General features: G+C 41.3%; 2 protein-coding genes across 9 annotated transcripts in view; both read left to right on the top strand.

Moving 5' to 3' along the window:
• Positions 1-987: 987 nt before the first annotated feature.
• Positions 988-16,283, top strand: hnf1ba (HNF1 homeobox Ba). 2 transcript variants are annotated; one of them, XM_031873650.1, is made up of 10 exons: positions 988-1,589; positions 3,440-3,639; positions 3,961-4,228; positions 4,326-4,555; positions 9,953-10,107; positions 11,335-11,461; positions 11,546-11,728; positions 12,162-12,289; positions 12,661-12,705; positions 15,069-16,283. In XM_031873650.1, the coding sequence occupies exons 1-10, from the start codon at positions 1,204-1,206 to the stop codon at positions 15,087-15,089; spliced, it is 1,743 nt and encodes a 580-aa protein (XP_031729510.1). In that variant the 5' UTR covers positions 988-1,203; the 3' UTR covers positions 15,090-16,283. The 2 variants fall into 2 exon arrangements, with proteins under 2 accessions (XP_031729510.1, XP_031729509.1); XM_031873649.1 differs by having other exon boundaries at positions 12,661-16,283.
• Positions 16,284-24,255: 7,972 nt separating this feature from the next.
• synrg (synergin, gamma) overlaps positions 24,256-24,452 on the top strand; it is a 31,830-nt gene continuing 31,633 nt past the window's right edge. For 3 of the 7 annotated variants that reach the window (XM_031873462.1, XM_031873466.1, XM_031873465.1), the window contains exon 1: positions 24,263-24,343. In XM_031873462.1, coding sequence (XP_031729322.1) covers positions 24,309-24,343 — 35 coding nt within the window. In that variant the 5' untranslated portion in view covers positions 24,263-24,308. Of the gene's footprint in view, positions 24,344-24,452 lie in introns of all 7 variants that reach the window. The other 4 variants (XM_031873461.1, XM_031873467.1, XM_031873468.1 and 1 more) reach the window with 4 other exon arrangements.

Here is a 24,452-nt window from a genome sequence, read left to right as displayed (position 1 = left end):
AGCTTTATTATTGTTTTATTTACAGAACAGTTCCACAAGGAAACAAATGTGAAAAGGTCTCTAATAGCTTCCCCCTGTTCCTACATTAATGGTTAAAAGTTTGTTTATCCCCTTAGTGGATTGAAGGTTTATGGGTCTTTTTCTAAATTTGCAAAGTGAGATAAGTGCTGAGGCGTTTCATTTCGCCATTTAAGGAACCCAAATAGTTGATATCGTGTCGTGAAGTTGAGCGCAGATAAGAGAAAATTGAGGCAATTTACAACTTCTAAAACGGATTTTTATCACACGTTTTCTAAGTACATAGTTATGGACCATTAACATAGTTACATATATATTTCATATATTTAAAGTAAAAACAACCCGAAAAAGGTATTTTATTATTACTGTAATTCTAAAGACGGAGTCCGATTGATCTTTGAAGAGATTATGAATAATTGTTGATTGCTTTTTCAGAGAAAGTTGAAAAAGTTAAACTATTTCTTCTCACTGTATTAAAATCTTAATAAAAACTATAAGCATTTATATGGCCCCGTCATGTGAGACTATTTGCCTAAAACGAATGCGTTTATTTGGCTTCATTCAAGGAAACAAGCTGAATTAATGAGAACAACCACAGCTATTAACACCTATACGATTAGCCCATTAAGTAATAATGAGAGTACTCGAACACCTAAATAATTAGTCAAATAAATACACAAGATGTTGCTTCTACTCGCCGAACTACGTCAACTACGTCAAGGCCTACAACTAGAATAAAAGATCCAGCAGTGTGAATATGTGCAGCTCGCATTTCTTAAAAGTCTTTATGGCATATACAACATGGTCCAAAGTCCATGAAAGTTTTGCTGATAAGGGGAGCCAATAAAAGCAGCAGTGCAGCAGTGTAAACACATGTCTACCTCGGCCCAGAGAGGGCTTTATTCACTGGATTTACATAAGGCTCCCATCAGCCGGCCCACTCATTACCACGTTTTATATCCCCCTGCACTCTGAAAGCATCATGAGAAACTAGCTCCATCCTCCCCTTCAACAGGGAAGTGAAGCAGCTTGTCGGAGCAGGTGTCAGCAGCCGCAATCTCCCCACATCACTGGAGCAGAGAGGAAGACAGGAACTTTATTTTTTACTTTGTTTATTATCCCTCTGTTTCCTCCCCTTTCCCCTCTGCTGCAGCGCGCAAACAGCAGGCCTATGTTGAGTTTTTAATGTTCTCAAAAATGGTATCCAAGCTGACATCTCTCCAGCAGGAGCTCCTCAGCGCCCTGCTGGACTCAGGAGTTACCAAAGATGTTCTGATCCAGGCCCTGGATGATATGGACCCCAGTCCGCCTGGCTTTGGAGTAAAACTGGAGCGCCTGCCCATGTCCCCCGCTCCTCCTCAGAACGGCAAAATGAACGGGGTGGACGTCGATTCGAAGCCCGTCTTCCACACGCTCACCAACGGCCACAACAAGGGCAAGATGTCCGGGGACGAGGGCTCCGAGGACGGGGACGGGGACGACTACGACACCCCGCCGATACTGAAGGAGCTCCAGTCGCTCAACACGGAGGAGGCCGCCGAGCAGAGGGCGGAGGTGGATCGCATGTTGGCGTAAGTTCCTATGTTATCTGACATTTTTCAAAAGTGTGAAAAACTAGTTTAAATCTATTTCAATCACAGTATGCGGGGTGGAATTTGCTTTAACTCACATCAAATGCTCTATTTGTTTGCGTTTTAAAGGTTAGAAAATGAAGCCTACAATTATATGAATCGACCTTTATATATAAAAGTAATTTCCCTTCTTCGTTTACAATTATTTTGTAATAACCCGCCGCGGTTCTGTTTTAACAATCTAATTTTCCACATGGGTTATACTTTCTTTACCTTTGGAAAATATCAGCTGCACTTAGATCTATTTATTATTAACTATAGGCCTACTCCACCTAAAAAACAAAAAAACTTCTGGCTGAGAATTTAGATAGAACATATTATTAAATACGATAATACATTCTCAATAATAAATATAAAATCAATTTAAGTGTATAGTTATTACTTACAATGTAACAGTTGTATTATTTCTATTTATTCACGTGTCAGTAAACACATCGTGCGAAAACATCCTAATTGGATCTCATGCTTCTAATCCCTTTAATCCACTCAAACCACTTGATTCACTGTAAAACTAATATTTGAGGTCCTAACACGGACCGGAAGAATATCAAAACTAACCCACGTGTAGTTAAGTTATTATTAATTTTATTCTATAAATCATCAACTGAAAGATACACAGTGGCGTGTGATTAGAGTGACTGGAGATCTGGTTATTCATTGTCAAAAGTTATAAACTAACATATCCCACTTAACCCACAGACTTAGATGCAGGCCTCCACATTCTCCAAAACAAACAGATGTGTGTAGATTTGCTATAATGTCAGTGTGTCAGGCCTGCTAATCTCGGATCCGTTTTACACCCGAGTATATTTTTGCTATACGATGTCATACTGCTGCAGAAATTGGAATTATGAATGAATAATTTGAACCGCTAATTATACAGGTAAGAGCATGTTTTAATGATACATATATGCATGCAACGTTCATGTGAATATAATAAAATGTAATTTATTTGAAACGAAAAATATATATTCTTTACTGAACTTTGCCTTTCTTTGAGATTAATATCCTTAATATTACTGACAAGTATACAATCCTGACCAGAAGTTCCTTTGATTATTATTTAAAAAATATCTGATCTTCTTTTAACAAATGCATTTATTTTGTATTTAAATATAGGCTATATACATATATACATTACACTATATATATTATGTAGACTGATGTTAAGTATTATCATTTTTTCCAAATACTGTTAAATTATCTGACAAATATCTTTTTCCTAAGTTTGAAGTTATGTCGAGCTGTCCGAAGATTTGTTTCACAGTTTTGGGGTTCTTTTTAATTTACACTTCTATTGTTCATGTTTACTTTAAATGTACACAAACCTAATCCAACTGTTTCTAGGCTGAAATCATGCGTTCAGGTAACAAATACTAGGTCCAAATTTCTCAACCTGGCTGAAACCACTTGAATATTTAAGGCCTATCGAATAGGTCGCAATGATAAACGGGTCGTCTTTGAAGGGACTTCCCCTTTAAAATTGAGGCCCTAAAAAACAGTCAAGCTAAAGGAAAGGAACAAGTTCATGTGTGTTCCATCAGAGTATTTCCATATTTCGTATACATATAAATGAGTTAATTTTAATATCAACAAATCTAACCAAATTCCACTTGCATGAATAATTTCGTCATGTGTTTACATTATTTTAATAGCATGAAATAGACCAAAAACTTTGTTTCAGCCGTGAGTAAAGGTTTTTTTTGCTATTTACGACTTCCCTCTGAAAGCTGCGATTAGTTAAGTGGTGAAATGAGTGTTTTCTGCTCCTGTGTTTTATCTGAACCCAGAGAGGATCCATGGCGCGCTGCCCGCATGATCAAAGGTTACATGCAGCAGCACAACATCCCCCAACGGGAGGTGGTGGACGTCACAGGGCTGAACCAGTCTCACCTCTCCCAGCACCTCAACAAAGGCACGCCCATGAAAACACAGAAGCGAGCGGCCCTCTACACCTGGTATGTCAGGAAACAGCGGGAAATTCTCCAACGTAAGTTAATATTTGAGTTTCTCACAGCTTAGCCCCGGCGTATAATGTGTACTTGGCAAAAGCGCTGCACTTTATTTGGGCATAACACCTGTAGGGATATCAATTTTGGGTTGGACATTTCCTGATCATGCTGGGTGACATATACAGCACCTACATTCTGTCATAAGGCATCCAAAGGAAATACATATGATTTATGGACAGAAAACACCACTATTATGTACATAACTAACTTGTCCTTTTACAAATGTGTATTTTCCTTTTGTGGTTTTAAAAGAAAGCTTTATTAGAGTTTTATTAAATGTACCTCTTCTTGTTTTGCAGAGTTCAACCAGGCAGTGCAAGGCTCTATGGGCAACATGACAGACAAAGGCAATCAGGATCCGGTGTTTTTTTTCCCAGAGTTCAACCCGTCCGGTCAGGGCATGGGTCAGCCAGGTGAAGAGGTCGGCAGCGAACCCTCCTGCAAGAAAATGAGACGTAACCGTTTCAAATGGGGGCCTGCGTCCCAGCAAATCCTGTACCAGGCCTATGAACGCCAGAAGAACCCCAGCAAGGAGGAGAGGGAAGCTTTGGTAGAAGAGTGCAACAGGTAGATAAACATGACACCTTCCTCCACCGTCTTTGAAAAATGTCCCCCAAACAAAAACCAACCCCAATTTTTCACCCTGTTCATCTGTTTCCTGCAGAGCCGAGTGTCTTCAGAGAGGCGTCTCCCCCTCCAAAGCTCAGGGCCTCGGCTCTAATCTGGTCACTGAAGTGCGGGTATATAACTGGTTTGCCAACCGGCGTAAGGAGGAAGCCTTCAGGCAGAAGTTGGCAATGGATGCCATCACCGTACCGCCCCACCCCCTCATCATGAACCCTCTGCTGTCCCACAACTCGCCACATCATCCCCAGACCAGCATTTCACCTCCCAGTAAGATGCCAAGTGGCATTGCTTTGCATGCAGTTCAGCATCACAGAGAGCAAACATGTGTCATGCTGACAGATTTTTCTTTAAAAGAGTAGTCCACCCATTTAAGGTTGGACTCTAACACCGTCGGACAGAAAATACTCAAAATGAATACAGCAACGCGAGATATTGTCTTTTTTATTCCACACATTCTTTGTCTTTATCAAAACCCGGCGCCTACATCAGACTTTGATGTGTAAAATCGGTGGAGTTACGCTTTAAATGTTATGTGTGCAGATTCATCATTGATGTTGAAAGATTTCACGTGACCACACACCGCATTACATTTTCGGCGTTTACGCCTACATTTTCGGTAATAGCGCAAAGCAGCCATTTTCTTCGACGTGAAAATACTAAGCGCAGTTGATGTGATCAGAGAGGCAGAGAAAGAGGGGACAAGTGATCAATGAGCGTGAGTGAGTGAGCTGAGCAAATGCCATTGTTATTCTGATCTTTGAAAACACACTGAGAACAATCCACATTGTACCTGCAATCTCCACTCCAAAGTCAGCATGGAGGAGCATGACACAAAGGGCAGCAATCCTGTGACAGGCCAGGGTCAGGCCAGGGTCAGGGAGGGGGGGACAGACACATCCAGGTTACCTCGACATGACGCCGTCGTTTCCACATTTCCTCCTCCCATGCAGGTTGCTAATGACATCGCTCAGAGAGTCTCCAAAACAAGGAAAGGCCGTGTGTTATTGCTCCGACCATTTCACCATAACCTGATGTTTGCATTTGCAGTAATTGGTATTGACTAAGTCTACCTGGCGTATACGACATAAAAACAAAGCTGATAGGCCTCGCAGAGCATTATCCTCCGTGCCATCACTCACCCGCCATAAAACTGTGATTTGAGAGTCTCGCTCAGAGCCTATTGTTGTCCTCTCGTGTTCGAACACGAGCAAGCTTTGAAGGGAAAACAAACTGTTTGCCTTGCCTTGCTCTTTTACCTTTGGTGATTGTCTGTTTGCTTGAGGTTTTTTTTTTTTGTCTTGTTGTTGCTCAGAACACCTGACCAGGCATTGACCTCAGGTTGCCAAGCCAGAGGGTCAGCGATGAGGTTGCAGAAGGGAAGGGTCGGTGCGTGGTGGAAAACAGTTTGCTCTCCCCACAAAAAAGCCCCTCAGCTGGCTGCTTACATGGTGTCCTGCTGGCATCCTGCCGACAGCATCAGCTGTTTTTCAGTGTCAGACTCTGGCCTGACAATAATATCCCAGCAGGGCGTCTCATTGCGTTGCTAGGGCACGGCCTGTATTATGCATGCTTAATGGACAATTAAAATCCTTTGCTACTACATCTCCTAGGCCTTTGATAAGGGGCTCCTCTGACTTCTACTCTCTATACTCTGCCTCAGCAGGAGGTCCCATTGTCTGTGGTGTATTAGAAGACTGCAGTGACTGTAACCTAGGTTCATTTATCTCTGCTGGGCCTTGGGGAGGACTGATTTTAAAGCCTCCCCCCTCATCTTTATGGGCATTGGCATAGTTGCTGAGGCTGGGTGCAGACTTGGAGCAGCATGAGCTGTCCACTGGGGTATAGGCCCTTTTCTGGCCAGACAGGACTGATGACCCCTTCTTCGCCTAGAGAGAAACCGAGTCAATCCCCCCTCTCTAAACTGTCGCCACACCTTCAGTCATACGAGAGAGGTCACCGCTGGGTCGGATCAAAGGAACTCCTCTTACTTTGGGAGTTTTTATTGATTCTGTTTCAGTTCGTTGATCAGTCGGTCACAACTGGACAGACAGTCAAACAGTGTGACGTGCAGTTTTGGTGGTGAACTTTTTTAATTTCAGAAATGAAACTGAACTCAGGCAGATTACATCGTTTGTCAGAAGGCGTATGTGTGCACGCACCTGTGTTTTCCCATGTAATATTTACCTGCTTTTCATCCGCTGACAACGTTTACTGAGCTCAAGTAATTCATCTTATTTACGGCATTTTACTTTGAAGCATTAACCTCTGCTAGTTAGTTAATGTCATAGATATGCAGACTAAATCAAAATATATATATATATATAATAACTGTATAATGATAGATTTTCTCATGAATTTAATAATTACAATAATAATTATGCATTTAACATAATAAAATAATCTAAAGAAAAGGTTGTTTGCGGTAGTGGGAAGTGAGTAAGTACATTTACGCTAGTACTTATTTGAGTATTTTCATTGTATTTTAACCTATACATTTACTCCTCTACAAAGGTAAATATTGTTATTTAAACGTAATTTGTGTTTAATAGCTGAGACAAGATTTTACCTAAAAAAACACAGAATAATCTTACAAAATACCGTTAAGGATTAAACGCTTCTTTCCAAATCTAACAAAAATCTGTCTAGTTGGGGCCCCTTGTCAGTTTTTTCAGATGTCAAGTTGTGAGCTGCTCCACCAAAGAGATATCCCCTCGCTAGCTCATGGCCGCCGCTCTGCCCTGCTCTCATTTGGTGGTTACAGCTGATAACGGCGTCCCGACAGGCGTTACAGAAGTGTAGTGCCCGCCCTCCGATTGCCCTGGAGCCGATCCCAGCTGACACAGTCTCATAATTTAAAATATTACTTCTGTCACAGGGGCCGCTTTTCTGCTTGACAAGTACTTTTAGTTTTGATTCTTTAAGTACATTTTACTTATACTTATGTACTTTTACTTGCATAGGATTCTGAATGCAAGAGTTTAACTTGTGATGGAGTATTTTTAGATTAGTACTTCTTGCAGCACTGATAGTTCAGCAGCTGAAGTCACCATAAAATAGAATCATTACTGAGCTGCATCATTCGGCACATTACAAAACTAGCAGACTCAGAAGTTCCTGATCAGACACAGCAGTGGGGGGGATTATCCGTGGGTTGTGTCGCTTTCCGTCACCTCAGGCTAGCTTGAAACAAGACACACACACAAACTGACACAGAAAATAATGGCCTAGCTCTGCACTTTCCACTGCTCTGTGACTGCCAGAGAGCCACAAAGAAAGACTGGATACGTCCTGCAGAGACCCAGGAGGTCTGTCATATGCAGCGGCACTACAATGAGCACTGCCTGGGGTTGGGGAGGCAGGCTTTGATATAACATGGGTCACACAGGGAGCTAGGGCCTTTAAAACCTGCTGAAGATCCTTGCTACCACTCCCCCTCTGAAGTTCTCGCCCTCCCCCCTGCTCTCGAAAAAGACGCCTCAGTGTTTCTTGGATTGTCCCATCTTGTCAAAGCAAATCTGTAGTTTTACAGAAACTAAAGTGTGTCTCTAAAAAACTTGCTTTCTAATGTTTCTTAGTTCAGATTGTGAAAGTCGTTTTTACTTATTCCGAGGCTCCGTGCAGCTGGATTACTGCCGAAACCAAAGAAACAAAACTGGCCTGAATAGCATCCTTTTCTGTGTCTGACACTTTAAGAGGTCGTCCAGCTCCGAGATAACTGCCTTTTTATGAGTCCTCCTCTATTGTGTGGCAATGGGGGTCATGAGTCCAATGGAGTGCTTTATTGTTCTGTGGCAGTGTTTACAAGGCATGGTGGAGTGTTGTGGGGTTGCTAGAAGGTTGCAGAAGACAATATGAAGTCTGTGGTCTGAACAAAATGGAGGATAGGTACTTTAGAGGATGAAATATAGCGCTGTGGCTTCAGACATCGCGGTATCTGTATTTTCAGTGTCTGTAGTCAAAGGAATAGTTCAACAGTATGGGAAATACGCTTGTTTGCCATCTTGCTAAGAGCTAACTCTCAGCTTGTATGTCCGAAAATGTCAAAGTATTGCTTTAAATGTGCGGAATCCTATGCAAGATTATTACAATAACTGCTGTGACGTATTATGCGTTGATATACATGAATCTGTACGAGTTCCAACAGCAGGATTTCAGGATAACAAAAAGATTTGTGTTCCCTGGCACCTGAAGCAAACTGTCAGATCTGCAAACACATTCTGCAGCAACAAGAAAACAATGTCACCCTTATTGGTCACATTTAGTGTCAGTGCCTCTCCCTCCCTTTTATCTGAAAATGGCTGCATATCAATGCATCCTTACATGTCTGACCGACTTCGACAGGCCGTTCAGGCTGTCACACCTGGGTCAGGGACGAAAGGCTCGGGGAAGAAGGGAGATCTGAGCGCAAACACAGTCTGTCTCTACGCTGTCACTGAGGGAGGGACGCTCTCTGTGTCTGTGTGGGGCTGAGACCACAGGATAAGAATGTGTTTGACATTGCTTGTAATTGTGTAATGTTTACTCTGTTGGTATCAGAGGGGGCCTGCATCGGCAAACAGGCATTGGATTGTCGGTTGTGGTGGGGTGAAGCATTCCTTTGGGCCTCCAGTGAGAGACAACAAGAAGTCTAGACACAGGATTAAGTGATGGCACGAAAAGAAGAATTTCATTTTCATTGAAACCTCACTGTGGAGATGTAAAAATAACACAAAACGTACATTTACTTGAGCACTGTACGTAGAATTTTTTTTAATCTTCCACTTTATCGTTCTAGTCTACCACTACTTTTTTTTCTAATAGTTTCTAGTATTTCTTTTCTCTTAAAATGTAAAAGATTTTACATTAAAAGAAAAATATGATAAGTTTACAAAATACCCCTCTGAGATTATTTTTAGGCTGAAAAAGGTACAATTATCCAATATTTCACAAAAGAATCAAAGATTAGAGAAATTTATTTTGCAGAACTTTTTTTTTGCCGTCATCTCCCTCTCACATTTATCTTGTGACCTTTTGGAGGGAGTGCGACCCCTACGTTAGAAATCACTGAACTAAACTAACAAACTGTACATAAAGTAGTTCAAACTAGCTCCACCTCAAGCAGCTACAACAGTACAATGCTGCTTACACATTGATGCATCAGTATTACCAATCTGACAATGTCATATATAATATAACACACATAAGAACTACTTCAACACATTTTGTGGAAACACTGGAAATACCTTATTTATTTAATTGTTTGCAGGACTTACATCATCTAATTGGTACTTTTTGCTTAAGTAAAGGATCTGAGTACTTCTGGTGAAACTTCACACTGACGCAATTAAGAACACCATTAGTAGCATTTGTGTGCTGATCAGAGAGTCTGATGGGAGTTCTGTTGTGAGCGAGTGAACGCGGTGAATGGCCTTGGCTGAGCTACGCAGATAGCAGCAGACGGGTCACTGTGTTTGTTTGCTCTGGCCTCCCCCGTCTGCGTCAAAGAGCAGGTAGATTGGAGTGACAGCAGTGTTTGTCAGCACAGAATGAGGCCTGCGCTGCTATCTCTCCGCTCTACATAACTGTTATAGTTGTAGGACACAACAGCTGTTATAGTTGTAGGATGCGACAAGTGAAACTAACTTTCTCTCTCTCTCTCTCTCTCTCTCTCTCTCTCTCTCTCAGTGCGTTACAGCCAAGGCCCCGGTGAGGTTACCTCCTCCACGACCATCAGCCACCACAGCAGCAACCCGATGGTGACCAGCCAGTCGGTGCTCCAGCAGGTGTCTCCGGGAGGATTGGACCACAGCCACAGTCTGCTGTCACCTGACGCCAAGATGGTGAGTGAACACACCTGGGCCCTCATGGCCTCAGATTAGATAAGGCCCGGCCTGCGTTTAGCATAAACGTACAAAGCAGGTTCCTGAACCTCTTCTCCCATGGACCCACGGCCAAGAGCCAACAATTAGCACATTGTGCTGCTCTGTTTGAAAGGTGGAGCTGGGGTGGCAGGCCACGGCTGGACTAGCACACAGCCTTCACCAGACCAGAGTGTGCAGGCATCAGCCAATAAATCGGACAAAGAAACATTCTTTTCTTATTGATTAAATGCCTCGCAAAGAGGAGCCACGGGTGGAGCCCTGCTTGTTCTGCCAGAGAAATGACGCCAACATTTGATTATACCCAATGTGCTCTTTTTGTTTGTGTCTACTTCAGAGTTTCTCCCTTCTGCCCTAGTCCAATATTTGATCAGTGACAAGGAAACCTGTGCACTGGTCCATAGCGTTTGAGTCATGGTGCAACAAAACTTTTGAGATGTGTGATTTACCGTCAAAATATAATATTTTTCTTTGGACCAAAATTTAATTGCCATACAACCATAAGTTCTACCATTTGAACTACTTATCTTGTTCAGGGTCACATAAAATATAATGTCATGTAACTGAAGTTCAATAACTTCCCTGTCAGATCAAAATACTTCTGTCTTTTGGAGCGACACTAAGTGAAATGACCACAGGCTGTGTATTTTACAGCAGGTCAGAGCTGACAGTATCTTATTTGCAGATGTGTGTTTGGCCGGTCTGTCATTTTTGGGCAGCTGGCGGTAGTCAAATAGTCGCTGCCCCGCCGAGTGGGAGGATCCAGATAGCTATTACTGCAAATGCATAGATGTTGTTTTTTGCAAATATTCACGTAATCATTCACATGAACCAACACGCAGGTGTACAGACACTGTCACTGTGCTACAAAAACTCATGCATATTCTTCTGCTGACATTTCTAGGAATGATTATTTTTCTTCTTGACCTTTTGTTTCTTATCAGTATTTGCTTGTGTGCTGTGTGTGAGTGGAGTTACACAAGTACAGTGTCGTACAAAAGAATCTGAACTAAGTCAACATTTATGTCTGTTGATTGTTTAGCTGCCAACATCTGTTTCACTTTGAAAACACATTTATGTGAATTTACATAGCAGACACTCATAACTTTAAGTGGGGTAGTTTGTCATAAAACATTACAGCAATAAATTGGAACTCTAATTGTATCGATTTCTTTCATCTTTCCCCAGATTTCAGGTTCAGGCGGAGGTCTTCCCCCGGTCAGCACACTGACCAACATCCACAGTTCCCATCACAGCCATCAGCAGACACAGAACCTCATCATGCCTCTATCTGGAGTCATGGCCATAACACAGAGTAAGTCTTCAATCAAGAAGTGGAAGTCTTTGAATTGATTCCATCACGGCATGTTTTGACTGAGGTTTCGCTCTGTCTCACTAGGTTTAAACTCATCGCAATCTCAGACGGTGCCAGTGATCAACAGCGTGGCGGGCAGCCTAGCGGCGCTGCAGCCGGTGCAGTTTTCCCATCAGCTCCACAGCCCCCACCAGCAGAGCCTGATGCAGCAGTCCCCCAGCCACATGAGTCAGCAGCCGTTCATGGCTACTGTCACACACTCGCACAGTCAGTAACACTCATTTGTTCTCTCATCATCTTTGGATGCAAGCCTCTAGTGTGTTATCTTGGGGACCCTTTAAGAAGGGGTACGATTCCCATATTGGGAACCAGTGTGTAAAATAAAGCATAAAAAACAACCTAATTAATAGTTATTAATGTTCTCACCCAAATTCCATTTTGGTGTCATACATTGACACATGATTTCCAAACTCTCTCAATTCTTAAAACAGAAAAAGAAAGAGGCTCCACTCACTAGATACAAATACAGGTTGCACTCATACCACATTTTGGATTAAATCATACTTCTCTTGTTCCTTTAGTATCTGCAGTTGCTTTAAACCTGATATCAACCTTGAAACTTGGTACTTTTAAAAAACAAAATCCATGTACAAGTGTTTAATTCTTATCTATCTCGTATCTGTCTGACTTTCCTTTGCAGTGTATCCTCACAAGCAAGAGCCACCGCAATATTCCCACCCGTCACGTTTCCCCTCGGCCATGGTCGTCACAGACGGCAACAGCCTCAGCACCCTCAGCACCCTCAGCTCCATGTCCTCAAACAAGACGGTCAGAGGCCTCAGTTAGATGCATGTTCTCACCTCTGCCTGCCTGCTACTGTGAAAGTCTGTGATCAGTGTCGGGTAATCTGCATGAGAATCAGCAGTAAATCTGAGATGTTTTTGCAGTTTTTGGTGTAATTCATTTTGCAACGTACAGAATTATCCTTTCATCAAATCTCTCTTTTGTAAAAAAGTGCTGTAACACTTGATTAGCTCACGCATCACCTATTGATACACAGAAATCACCCTCACCCTGTACTGATAGAGAGAAACTACACAGTCGAAAAAAGCACACACAGTAGCAGGAACTAAATAATGACAGGGAGAAGTGTGTGCGTTATGATTGTGTGTTGACCTGCTTAATTCCTGTCACATTAGGACGGTACTGTAAACAAGATGGTGCAACTCGGGGGCCTCTCTTGGGTAAATATAATTGCATCTGTTCTGTCACACATTTTAAATGAGTAAAATGACCAAATACTTTAAGTAGCCCTGCACACTGCTTGTTCTACTGTTGGGGCTGTTGCTGATGTTCAAATGCTTTCATTTGCCTCCAAACTAATAGACGAGGTAGATATATGGAAAGTATACTCCTCAGAATTCCTATTTCCTCTTAAACAGACGTCTAATCAATCACCTGCTCCCTCAGCCCGAACACCTCCTGATTAATGCTGCCTCCTTTCACTTTCATCTCCCTGCTGAGAGTTACCTCTGCGATCAGGAAATGAGCCCCGCTGTTAATCAAAGTTCTCAAGCCTGGTGCGCTGCTACTTTCCTCCATGCTACAGTGAGGCTGGAGATGAGATGGGGGTGGTGGGGTAATTACACCTCTTCCTCTTTCCTACTTCTCCCTGCTCTCAGTGATCGCTCTAGCCTGAAATGTTGTCCATGGTGCTTTCACACGCTCAATTTCCCACGCTGAGGCAGAGTACTCGTACCGCCGCGCTACTGACCGACAGATGGGATGATGGGACGATCGCTCAGAGCGGTGCATCCTCAGTGGAGGAAGGAAGTAAAACAAAACTCTCTGAGGCTTCGAAATATAGATGCATTTTGGTCAGGGTGTTGCTCTTTCGACGGGGTCAATCAGATATTTATTGATACACTGTTGCAAAACAATTCATGTGTATGCTGTAATAAACGCTGTACCCAATGGTGGAAGAAGTATTTTTAAATCCTTTACCTGTGTAAAAAAACCACAAGGTATGAATTCTCCAGACTGAATATTCACATATTAGGATTTATAAATTCTAAATGGCTTCACACGTTTGATGATAGATCTCCATTGTGATAACATACCCAAGGAATACTTCAATACTTCAAATATTGTAGAATTACACAGATGGAGTGTTTAGATATTTGATGGATCGTTAATGAAACAAATCTAATTCATGTTAATTAAAGATTGACCTGACAAGAGGATTAACAGAAGGCAAAAAAGTTGGGAACCACTGGTTTAACAATTAACAATTCTTTTTCATTTGATTATGTCAATTAAAGTTTTAAAAACATTAGAAAAACAGTGTAAATGCCTGTGGTGACTTCATCAAATGTTTTGTATTGTCTGGCCAGCAGTCCAAAACCCAAAATTTACTTTAAAATGCTACCAAGAAAAGCAGCACATTTTCACATTTGTTAAGCGCAAGTACCTCAAAATTGTGCTTAGGTGCAGTACTTGAGAAGATGTACTGGTGGTTTCTTTCCACCACTGGCAGCATCACACTGTGGCATTTCACAAACACATTTATTTAGAGAGCAATTAGCTAGTAGGCCCTCCCAGGTATTTTCTTATCAGGACTTTATTTGGATGGGGCAGCCTTCTTCCCGTGACACGACTAGCACGCTCAGGCTTTATAACGATCATTGTTTACCGAGAACCCTCCATTATACCTGCGGCTGTTTCAGCCTCACCTCGGCTCAGAGCCGGCGTCTAATGACTCAAGTCCTACCCTGCGGGTCATCTTTATCAGGTGAAGCTGTTTGCTGGCCGCAGGGTCACACCAGGGTCACCTGCCTCCACCCCTGAAGAGGCAGGTGGAAAAATAAATTCCACAAACAATCCAAAAAAACAGAGCATTTCAATGGAAACAAGGCTTTTGAGAGTCGGGAGAAAGAGGGATGAGGAATGTATTTGGTCAGGTGTGGCACATGAAGGTGCAGGGATGATGTGTTTACCAGTGGTGGAAGAAGTATTTGAATCGTTTACTTAAGTAAAAGTACCACACTATAAAAATACTCCATTGCATGTAAAAGTCCTGCATTCCTAATTTTACTTCAGCAACGCATTGTACTGACTGTACCTAAAGTAGGAAAAGGAAACATACATCCTGTCCATGTAATATTATTGATGTAAATGGCACTTTAACATTATAGTTTGGTCACGGTGGAGCTAATTCTAAAAACTGCATCATAGTTTAACCTATAATAATGCATCATATAAATATCATATCAAAAACATATCATTTATAAAATGATATGTTTTGTACAATCTTCAACTGAAAAGCAACAATAGCTGTAAAATAAATGTAGTGGATTAAAAAGTGTAATAAAAATGTTATGGCGTGGAAGTATAAAGTAGCATAAAATGGAAAAACTCAAGTATAAGTACCTCAAAGCTGTACTGAGTTACTTCCCACTACTGGTATTAACGTAGGTTTAATTCGTCACTTTCAGGAAGCCTTGATGCACTTTGTACATAGGCTACCTGTGTTACTGGACAGATTGTATTTATTGTTTTATGTAACGCACGTCTACTTCGTCTCACATTTCTCTCCTTCTCCTTTCAGTGTCCTCTTCAAGCTTGGTGAGAGCGTCCACCTGACTTCCTCGGTGCCCAGCAACGGGAGCACATTTTTCCACCCTCTCACCGCGGTAACCACGACAACTCTTAATAACCGGCAACGCCGCGCTGGATGACGAGTCGGTCAACAAAACTGGAGGAGCGGCGACGACGGTGGGCCAAGCGGTGAAAATGAGAAACGGGGACAGAGGGGGAGAAAAACAAAAACTCGCTGCACCTGACAGTGAGGAGACTGGATTCCCCCTCTGTCGCACACACATGATCAACAGAGATGATTTTAACACAAGCTTTGAAAACAAACAGTATTCAGTTTTTTATGCCACCCGTCATCCTCTTTTTCTGACATTACAATGGAACAAAAACCAAGCACCCAAATATGGCTCACAGACTGTGGTGGCACAGACTTGAATGAAGGCTCTGGGACAACTTATATTACTCTGTGATTTAAGGTGGGAACATGAAGACACCCTGAAACTTAACAGAGACAGTGATTAGCCTCTGTGAAGGCTGAAAGACTCACAACAAGTTCCTGGATGCCAAAACAAATTGTCTTGCACGTGAGCAGAACTGTGTGACAATCACAATAACCACGTATTGATCTTGCGCGTGCATTTGACATTCTCACTGGGCCTTAAAGAAGTCTTCCATATTATTCTTTCACACACAGCTTTACTGTGCTAGCATTAGTGCAGGTGATTAATGCGAGGGATTCATCCTTTCAGGAGTTGTTCAATGTGTATACTGTGATTGAAAAGACTTTGACAATCTTAAAAAGGACTATGCAATGCGTCCAAAAGGTGTACGCAATTCTTTGTATAACGGAGTCTGCACAGAACTCCACACACTTGAGACTGGAAATGAATTATGCACTATCAGCGAAGTCACCAACAATTAGCCCGTAGCATACAGTACATACTGTATGCTGGAGTTGCTGTTGATGAAGCTGCCTGTAACATAACAGAAGCAGATGGATGAATGTGTGACAAATATGCCAAAGAATAAGAGTCAGCCAGCAAAGTCTGTGGTGGGAGGACTGACTCACACACTCTAACTGGTGCCCTTCCCCTCCGTGTTGTTTGCACACACAGGTTCAGGTGAATTTCAGGAATGGGACTCACCCGCCCTCTCCTCCTCCCACTTCCTGCCTCAATGTGAAGAGATACCAAATTGGACAAATATTGTTAATAACTCCTCATCATACACCAGGACCCCCCCACCCCCCCCCCCCCCCCCCCCCCCCCCCCCCAGGGTTAGAATGGAAATATTGACTGTATTCTGAAACAAAACAGTCAAATTAGTCTGGTATTTTGTGAAGGAGAGAGACATGACAGAGGGCAGTGTTGTGACAGCAGCTGCTCTAATCATACAGGAATCCACAGAGATTGGGAAATGTTGTGGAGAGGAGCAGCCGCTGTGGGTACAGACGCCCACGCTAACTGTACCAAAGTGTGTTTGGGCGGAGGCGAACTTACTTCACCGCGAACGGGCCATTTGTGTTTGTTGGCCCACAAACAGCGAAGGTAATGTACGAAGTGTACAGACTGTGTGTACAGGCTGTTAGGTAGCTAAGTTCTGTCCGAACACACAGTTCAGTTTAGCGAATGTTAACTTAGCTGGACAATGATGAGGAAAGGTAGAGATTGGGACCAAATTTGGCATCAAGAATCACTATTACTGCGTATCATAAGTGTGTCACATCCAGTCTCCGGTTCAATATTAGGTCATTACATTTGTTATTATTTTGGTCGGTTGGTTTGTGTGTTATTATGGGCACATATACTGCCATCTGATCAGAGGGCACTCACACTTGTGTGACAGGATATGATTTTTTTCTCCTCCTAATGTATTATTTTTGTATAAAAATTTAAATCAATCATAAATCATTATTTATACTTTCTGAGAAAATGTTGATATTTCAAGTAAAAGTTTTTTTTTTCAAAAAGAATACATGGTTTGGGTTATTTTGTGTACAAAAAATGCTCTTGCTGTAATATTACTATTATTATGCTCAGTCTAACTATTTGATATACTGTTGGGATGTTTTATAATACATTTATAAGAATTTTCCATCTTTTTTTATCATATTAAACATATTTGGAATTTTATCTTACAATATATTTCCAACTTATGTAAAATCTTGATCTGCAAAGTAACTTGTAGCCTAGCTCATAGCTCTGAGATACATGTAGTGGAGAAATATTTTCCCCTGAAATGTAGTGGAGCAGAAGTTTAAAGTAACATAAAATGGAAGTACCTCAAATGTGTACTTAAATGCAGTGCTTGAGCTACTTTCCACATCTACAAAATGTTTATAACGTCTACAAAGACGCTGTGGTGTTGCTGCGCGATAAGACAAACAGCCTCTTTGAAGTTCATAGATCTAAAGTGCACATTACATTTCAAGCAACAAGTTCAGTGAACCCAACACGTTGATAGCACAATTCATTTGAGCCTTTATCTGGTTCTGACAGAGCCCACTGTAAAAAATATAATTGGTGTCATTATAGTTCTTGTAATGACAAGAAACACACCTTCATTTTAAGCGGTTAATCTTTCTGTAATATCTGCATATGAAGTGTGCTATAAATTTTAAGACTCTTAAGCCTGTTCTGCATACAAAAAAACATGTTACAGCCATTTTAAAGATATTCGCTTTAATAATAATGTTTGCATCATGTTAAAAAAAGTGACCACTTTAAAACGAATGACTTATATCACTTGGGAATCCCTTAACTCTGCTTTTCTATCCCCGCGTTGACCTGCAGCCTCCATCATGGAGCCCTGCTGTTTGAAGCCTTGTAATCCACTGATGTTGCTCTATTTGGTTTTCAATGAGGCCTTTGATTTTCAGACCCAGGAGGCCTCTAAAGATCTGACCATGTCTCTTTTTCTCTTTTCTCTAAAAGAAACTGAAATACTGAAAGGCTCATTAGCATCTGTTTGAGTTTGAAATACAACACTGAACTCTCTAAACATGCCATTTAATTCTGCCCTGAATTGGAGTGTGAATACAAGCTCGATTCATTGACACATTCTTGGACGACTGTTAGAAATGTGCTCCAGACTTTTGTGGCTTTAAACACGGTTTATATTTGCTGACCCAGCAGTGATTAGCTTGTTGTATTGTTTTACCTCCCTTGTGCTTCATTGTAAGTCTTGTTATTTGAGGGATGAGCTTATGCTTATTGATCAAGAAACATTGTAGGTCATTTTTTTATGGATTTTATTACCTTACAGCTAACTTTCTATGAAATACAATCAACGATTTATTTGATCATCTCAGCCATCCAATGTTCTGATTATACATGATCAACTTAAAGATGGACACCTTTTTTTTTAAATCGTTGATGTCCATCTCAATACAGATCGATTATATTCAGTGTTTTTTCATTTATTGCACACGCTGAATATTAAAGTAATTACAGCACAAGGTTAAGGTTATAACTAGCTGCCACATGCTATTTTGAAACAACTAATTAGACAATTCATTTCTGGGGAAAATAATGTCTTCAGTGTGTTATCTACTCTTTATTGCTCGTCTTTCAGCGGGGGGCTATAATCATTTAGGAATACCAGCCAACAGCAATAACGTGGCTTAACAAGAGGAAATAATAAACACATTACACATTGCTAATAGAAGTATGGTTTCATTATTACAATTGTTTAATAATCATTATAGTTTGGGTAAGTTTGGGAATATTTTTGACAACTAAACTGAATGTAAAAAAATGTCTTGTCACAGTTAACAGGCCAAAGTAAATATTACCATAAAACATTTAATACAAATGACTTACTCAATTTTTGATCAGCATGCAAAATTGTGAGGAGCAAAACAAAGTGATTAAACTCTAAAATATCATAATTAATTTGTCCGTATGCAGGGCTGCTGTCATCTTCCAGGAAGCTTCAGCCAGTCTTCAGGACATTCAGTTTTCAACTCCTCCATAGCTGTCTAATTCAGTGCTGCATCTGTCTGATCAAAGCACACAACTTCCAAGGAACAGAGGATCATTGACTCTCCCTTCACCTCTTGTAAGCCGACTGGCATGACTCCCAGGCAGCAGAGCGTAAAACAGGGAAGGTCATGACTCACGACTGATGCTTCCTCAACTTGAGCCAGACGAAGCTTATCTGAGCAAATGTTGTCAGTCAGAACATGATGTCTTCAAGAGAAGTTTGACTGCTGAAGTTTATCCCTTCACCTGTAATTCAAACTAGTTAATCAAATTTGAATGTAATATTTAGTTATTACCTCTGAACCTGCTCTGCACACATTTGCACTTGGGACAAGTTCAAGTTTCTTAATCAGCGTTAACACTACAAGACACATACTGTAAAACTTACTGCAATAAAATAATAAATACTGCTACTGCTATCAGCGACAGCGAGTATAAAATGCCACTAAAATGCAAGTTGTAATACTTTGGTATGGTGATATGGAAAGGATCTCAGGTGATTCCTATACACAAAGGTGACCTAAAAAACAATTGGCCTATGTCTGAGATGTCATATTGAGTGCAACAGGAATGAGTAAACCTTTCCAGGTTTTAGGACTCAGCATTTTTGCACTTGTGGTTCCCTTAGATGCCTTAAATAAGGTCTGTGTTTAACGCAAGCGTAAGAGATTTTAACATTTCGTTCTACAAAAAAAAGCTTTTACATGTCTTTAAAAAGGGGGTTGCTATCAATTTGCTAAATTAGACAACAAAACATCCTAGCCAAATGTTAGTTTTTTACTTCTGCTGATTGCATTCACGCTTAAAAAAAACATAAAAGTTGTGAAGAGTATCATGCTGAACAAAACATGTCAAAATGTATCATTAAGTTTGTTTGCCACAGAGCTCATTTTCTGCACTAATCAAAAATCCAATGGAAAAATACCATTGGCTTTTTGTCAAGGGAACCAGTGTGATGCTAACTTCCGGGTTGGCCTACAAAAAGACGTAATCCCTGATGTTAATGGAGGTGTACCAAAAGATCTGTGCAGTCGAGGACTCGAGAGGTCAACACGAGGAGCGAGATGACACCCGGGTAACAGAGGAGAGGGGCAAAGAGACAGAAAGTGGAAGCTGCATGGTGAATGTGGCCGTGTGTTTAGGAGAGCCAGAAGAAAGGCTACTACATCAACTCCAGCTGGGGTCCAAGGGGTTAATGGATAAGACTACCCAGCAGGGGTCAAGGGTCAGGAGGCCACTCTCTGCCAGGGCTAATTGGTCACTGCGACCAGAGTGAACGCCAACCTTTAAATGGAGAAATACATACACATGTATGGAGCTGCTCTGACAGAGGTCTTCCATCAAAAGCCCTCATCAAGGAGGCCTCTGTTGTGCTCTGCACAGTCATGGAGATCAGTCAGGCCTCCGTAGTAACAATCAGCACCCTTCACCGTACATCGCCACCAGCACCACCTACAGTGACAGCTAGGCTGGACGCGTGAAAAGATTGGTGGCTATTGATCTCGAGTTTTTTTTATTAAGTTCCATTGAGCTCATTAGCATTCACTTTTTCAAAGCATTAATATGAAGGATGTATGTGAGAAGTATTTTTGGTTTACCTTAATCTTTAGTCTATACTTTAATGGTTTTGAGCTTGTTTCATTGAAGAAAACCAATTTGAATCATTTCCACAATCACATTTTCAGACATTTGAGTCCACAACCAAATTCATAAACTGTTGAAATATTCATGATAATACTGAGAACTCAGAATAAATACTAAAGTAATAGTCCACCTTGACTTCTTTCCCAAGAGTTAACAAACTTAAAAACATAAACTTCAACACATAAAACCAAATTTTGATCATCTGCACACACCTGAATATTTCCGGGTTCTCTTAAATCATTATTTAACCAGTGAAAAGACAAATGGATCTCACTTTCCACTTCTCCCAAATCACGCAGCAAGCACAATCTTTTTTTCTCCAGGATAGTTTTTGCCAACTTCCATGGCCACAGGAGGAACACAGAAACAGTTCACAACTTTGACACTAAAGTTCTTTGGCTTCTATATAAGCGAGGTGACACATGATTCAGAGCCCTGTTTTTGTTCAGTATCCTTATATGTCCTTAATATTGTCTTAAAATAAAAACAATAAATATTATTGGAGTGTCTATTCAGCATGTAAAAACAAAACAAAAAGGGGTTACTCAATGAATTCATAACAATTAATTCCTAATAGTAAAGATTCAGTCTCCTCTCGTATTTCATCTACAACTTGAGCCAGCTGTCAGAGGCATGACCTCAGACTGTGATGGATCTCACACAGACCTTAAGAGCGTGTCATGTGCTTGATGCCAGATGTATCTACCCTTTAATGATCTTGTAAAATATTCAAATGTTTAGACGAAATTCACTTTGTCGCAATCCAAGCACTGGAGAAATGAGGCTTGTTTATGGTTCTCTATGTGGGATTTTACCTGAACGAAAGCATCTATAATGAACCAGCATTAAACTAAATATTAGGACCACATGAGGTGTTTCAGATGAGACTCTGCAGTCCTGAAGTGTAAATCTGTATTCACCAGAATGAGTTTAAATTTCCTCTATTTGCATCTGAGGCTGAAAATCTGCAGTTTAGAGGAATCCTGACGGATTGATGTTGTCATGCTGATGCTGTCACAGGCTTGATGCTGGACGGGTTAATGATTTATGGGGAATAGTGTGATGCCCAGAATGGGACCCGGGTTAATGTTCACCTTTCTCGCCAGACCTTCTCTCTGGGGGGCTGCCCACAGCCAGTCCACATCCAACACTGGAGGGGGACGTGACTGACTGACGGACTGACTGAGTCGGCCGGCCTCCAGCTAAACCCAGCACACACAGCAGGGAGGGACACCACGATCTGCTCTCAGAGAAGTGGAGGGGACAGGAGACTGACGAGGCCTAGTCGTCTTTTTAATGAGTTTAAATAGAAGCAATAAAGAGCAGCAGAAAATAATCCGAGCAGTTGTAATGAGCTCACATAAACAAACCAAAGCACACAGGTGATAATTCAAGTCGCCCTCTCCTCAAAACGTGAATGTTTGAGCGTCATTGTGTCGGATGATTTGACACCAGAAGGCTGTTTTCACATGTATCTAATGGAGAGGGACAGTTTCTCTCTGCCTACATCTCTGGTGGGCCAACCACAGCTGGGTGATGGAAAACACGTCACAAACTGTGCGTTGCTTGTGATTTTTCCCATAAACGTCGCCACCTACACCCAGTTTGTAATACTGCAAATGCAAAGGCTTTCATCAGTAGGCCATAGGCTCAATCAGCATTCTATTAACTCATTCGGCGATAGATCGTGACTTAATAGACATTTATTCAAATGAAAATCTTTGAGATTATTACTTCAAAAAATCATTCATTTTTTTCATACGACTGATCAATTTCTTTCTCGATGAACATTTGGTGGAGAATTTTTTAACCTTTCAAAGTTAATGATACTAAAGTCCAGAATTAGCCTCCAACTGCCAACATGTGTAAGTGTAGAGTATAAAATCAGGCCATTTAAAAAAACACAAAAACAAATCAATTTCCTATAGAGACAATACTGAGAACATATGTAGTTTGGTCCATATAAGCACCAAGTTTCAACACCAGACACAGCTCTTTATCAAATTGCTCATGTTGGACTAAAAATAGTGAAATGTGACTATACCTCGAGTCTGAACATAATGTAATCAGTCTGTAAAACACCTGCCATGACAAATGCTTTAAACTGTAAAATGGAGCCGCAAAATTCACAAAACAATTACCAAGGACACAAACTCAGTGTCCTCAATTATAGCTGCAGCTCTGTCCTGTGAGACTGACTGTGATGATGTAAAAGTGAAAGATGAAAGATGAAAAATAAATTAAATCCATAAGAAAAAACACTCTCCACACGGTCTTCATCATGTGCGTAAAGTACTGTAAAAACAACATTTTTCTCTCCAAGACCATCATCTTCATATGTGAAACTAAAACTGCTGTTTTTCTATGTGTCACTATGCAGCCTAAATGGCCACATTAGTCCCTCTGTCATGTATATGGACTCTGAATCTCTGCTGTTGAATAAAGCAGAGGTATAGGAAAGCGTGAGGGCCGACCAGGTGATGGATAACAGCCGGGCTTGTCATCGGCTGCCTTACACTGCTCTCATCAAGCTGTAAATCTTTCACAACAACAGCCGCTATAAGACAATGCCAGAGAGGCTTTTCCTTGTTGCTCCACCTTGTCATTGGTGTAACAATGAAATTGCCAAGTGAGTCACTCTGTCAATGGCCTCAATGCTTCAAGCAGCCGGTAAAAATGTTGGATGGACACATCAGGGGATGGACACATTAGGCGTGCAATACAGAACGCAATAAACACAAACTGTAAAAAGTCCAGATGTACAGAAATATTGGCTGTTCCCAATAAGTGGATGTAGTATAGCTAAACTCATGGTGAAGTGGGTCTGCAAAAAAATCACACTAAACCTTAATCGAAGCAGATGTCATTTCTTCAAAAAATACTGAATGTGCTAGGGTGAACTGGTGAACTGAAATGTTTTTATCTGTTGTTTTCTAACTCCATCTGCCGCGACAGGCAGAACCCAATTTTCCATAATCATGCTTCTTGTCCAGAATAACAAATGATAAGTCTTTCTAGACATACACTACCTATCCAGTGTCAGACTGTACACACTGCATACAGGTTTTATCATACAGAGCCCAGATCTTGTTTGTGTGGCTTTACGTGAAACAAAGCTGAAAACCAGTTTAACACTGACATCTGCTGGAAAATAACTTTTATTGCAGCTAAATCATAAGAGTTGTATTTGGGAATCTCGGGTCCTGTGTGCTGCCTCGCAGGAAGTCCAAAGGAGTATCAGTCCCTAATCTTTTCTATTATACTCAAACTCCACAATGGCTCGAGGTCACGTTCAGTTTGCCTTCTGCAGGGATAACATTGCAGGGATGATATTGTAAATAACAAACTTTTATCTACAGGAGAACAACTATTTGAATATTCAAAATTGATGCTTAAAAAAAAAAAATCACAAGAATGAGAAAGGAAATAAAACCCCCCCCCCCCCTCCAAAAAAACCCAACCTTTGCTGCTGAATAATTCCACAGGTATGGTAGGTAGAGCATGAGGGATCAGCATGGAGCAGGAAGCGAGCTGTGCCCGGGAGACCGTACTCGGGGCCTCACAGCCCTCGCGTCAGCCACCATCACTGCTGACGTCATCTCCTACTAGTGACTGCTGTTATCAAGATGGCGCTGCGGCCAGGATCAGGGGGAGGTGGCAGGTATTTATTTTAAAATCAACTCTCTCGCTCGAACGGGAACAACTTGTGAAATATCCACCCCTGAGTGCCTCTCAGCGACACGTTATTCTAACAGACGGGCCTCAAAGAC

This window comes from Anarrhichthys ocellatus, unplaced genomic scaffold (assembly GCF_004355925.1).
Source record: "Anarrhichthys ocellatus isolate YVR2014 unplaced genomic scaffold, GSC_Weel_1.0 scaffold72, whole genome shotgun sequence".
Taxonomy (NCBI): domain Eukaryota; kingdom Metazoa; phylum Chordata; class Actinopteri; order Perciformes; family Anarhichadidae; genus Anarrhichthys; species Anarrhichthys ocellatus.
The sequence above is the reverse complement of the archived record's forward strand: the minus strand, read 5'-3'. Positions and strand labels throughout refer to the sequence as shown.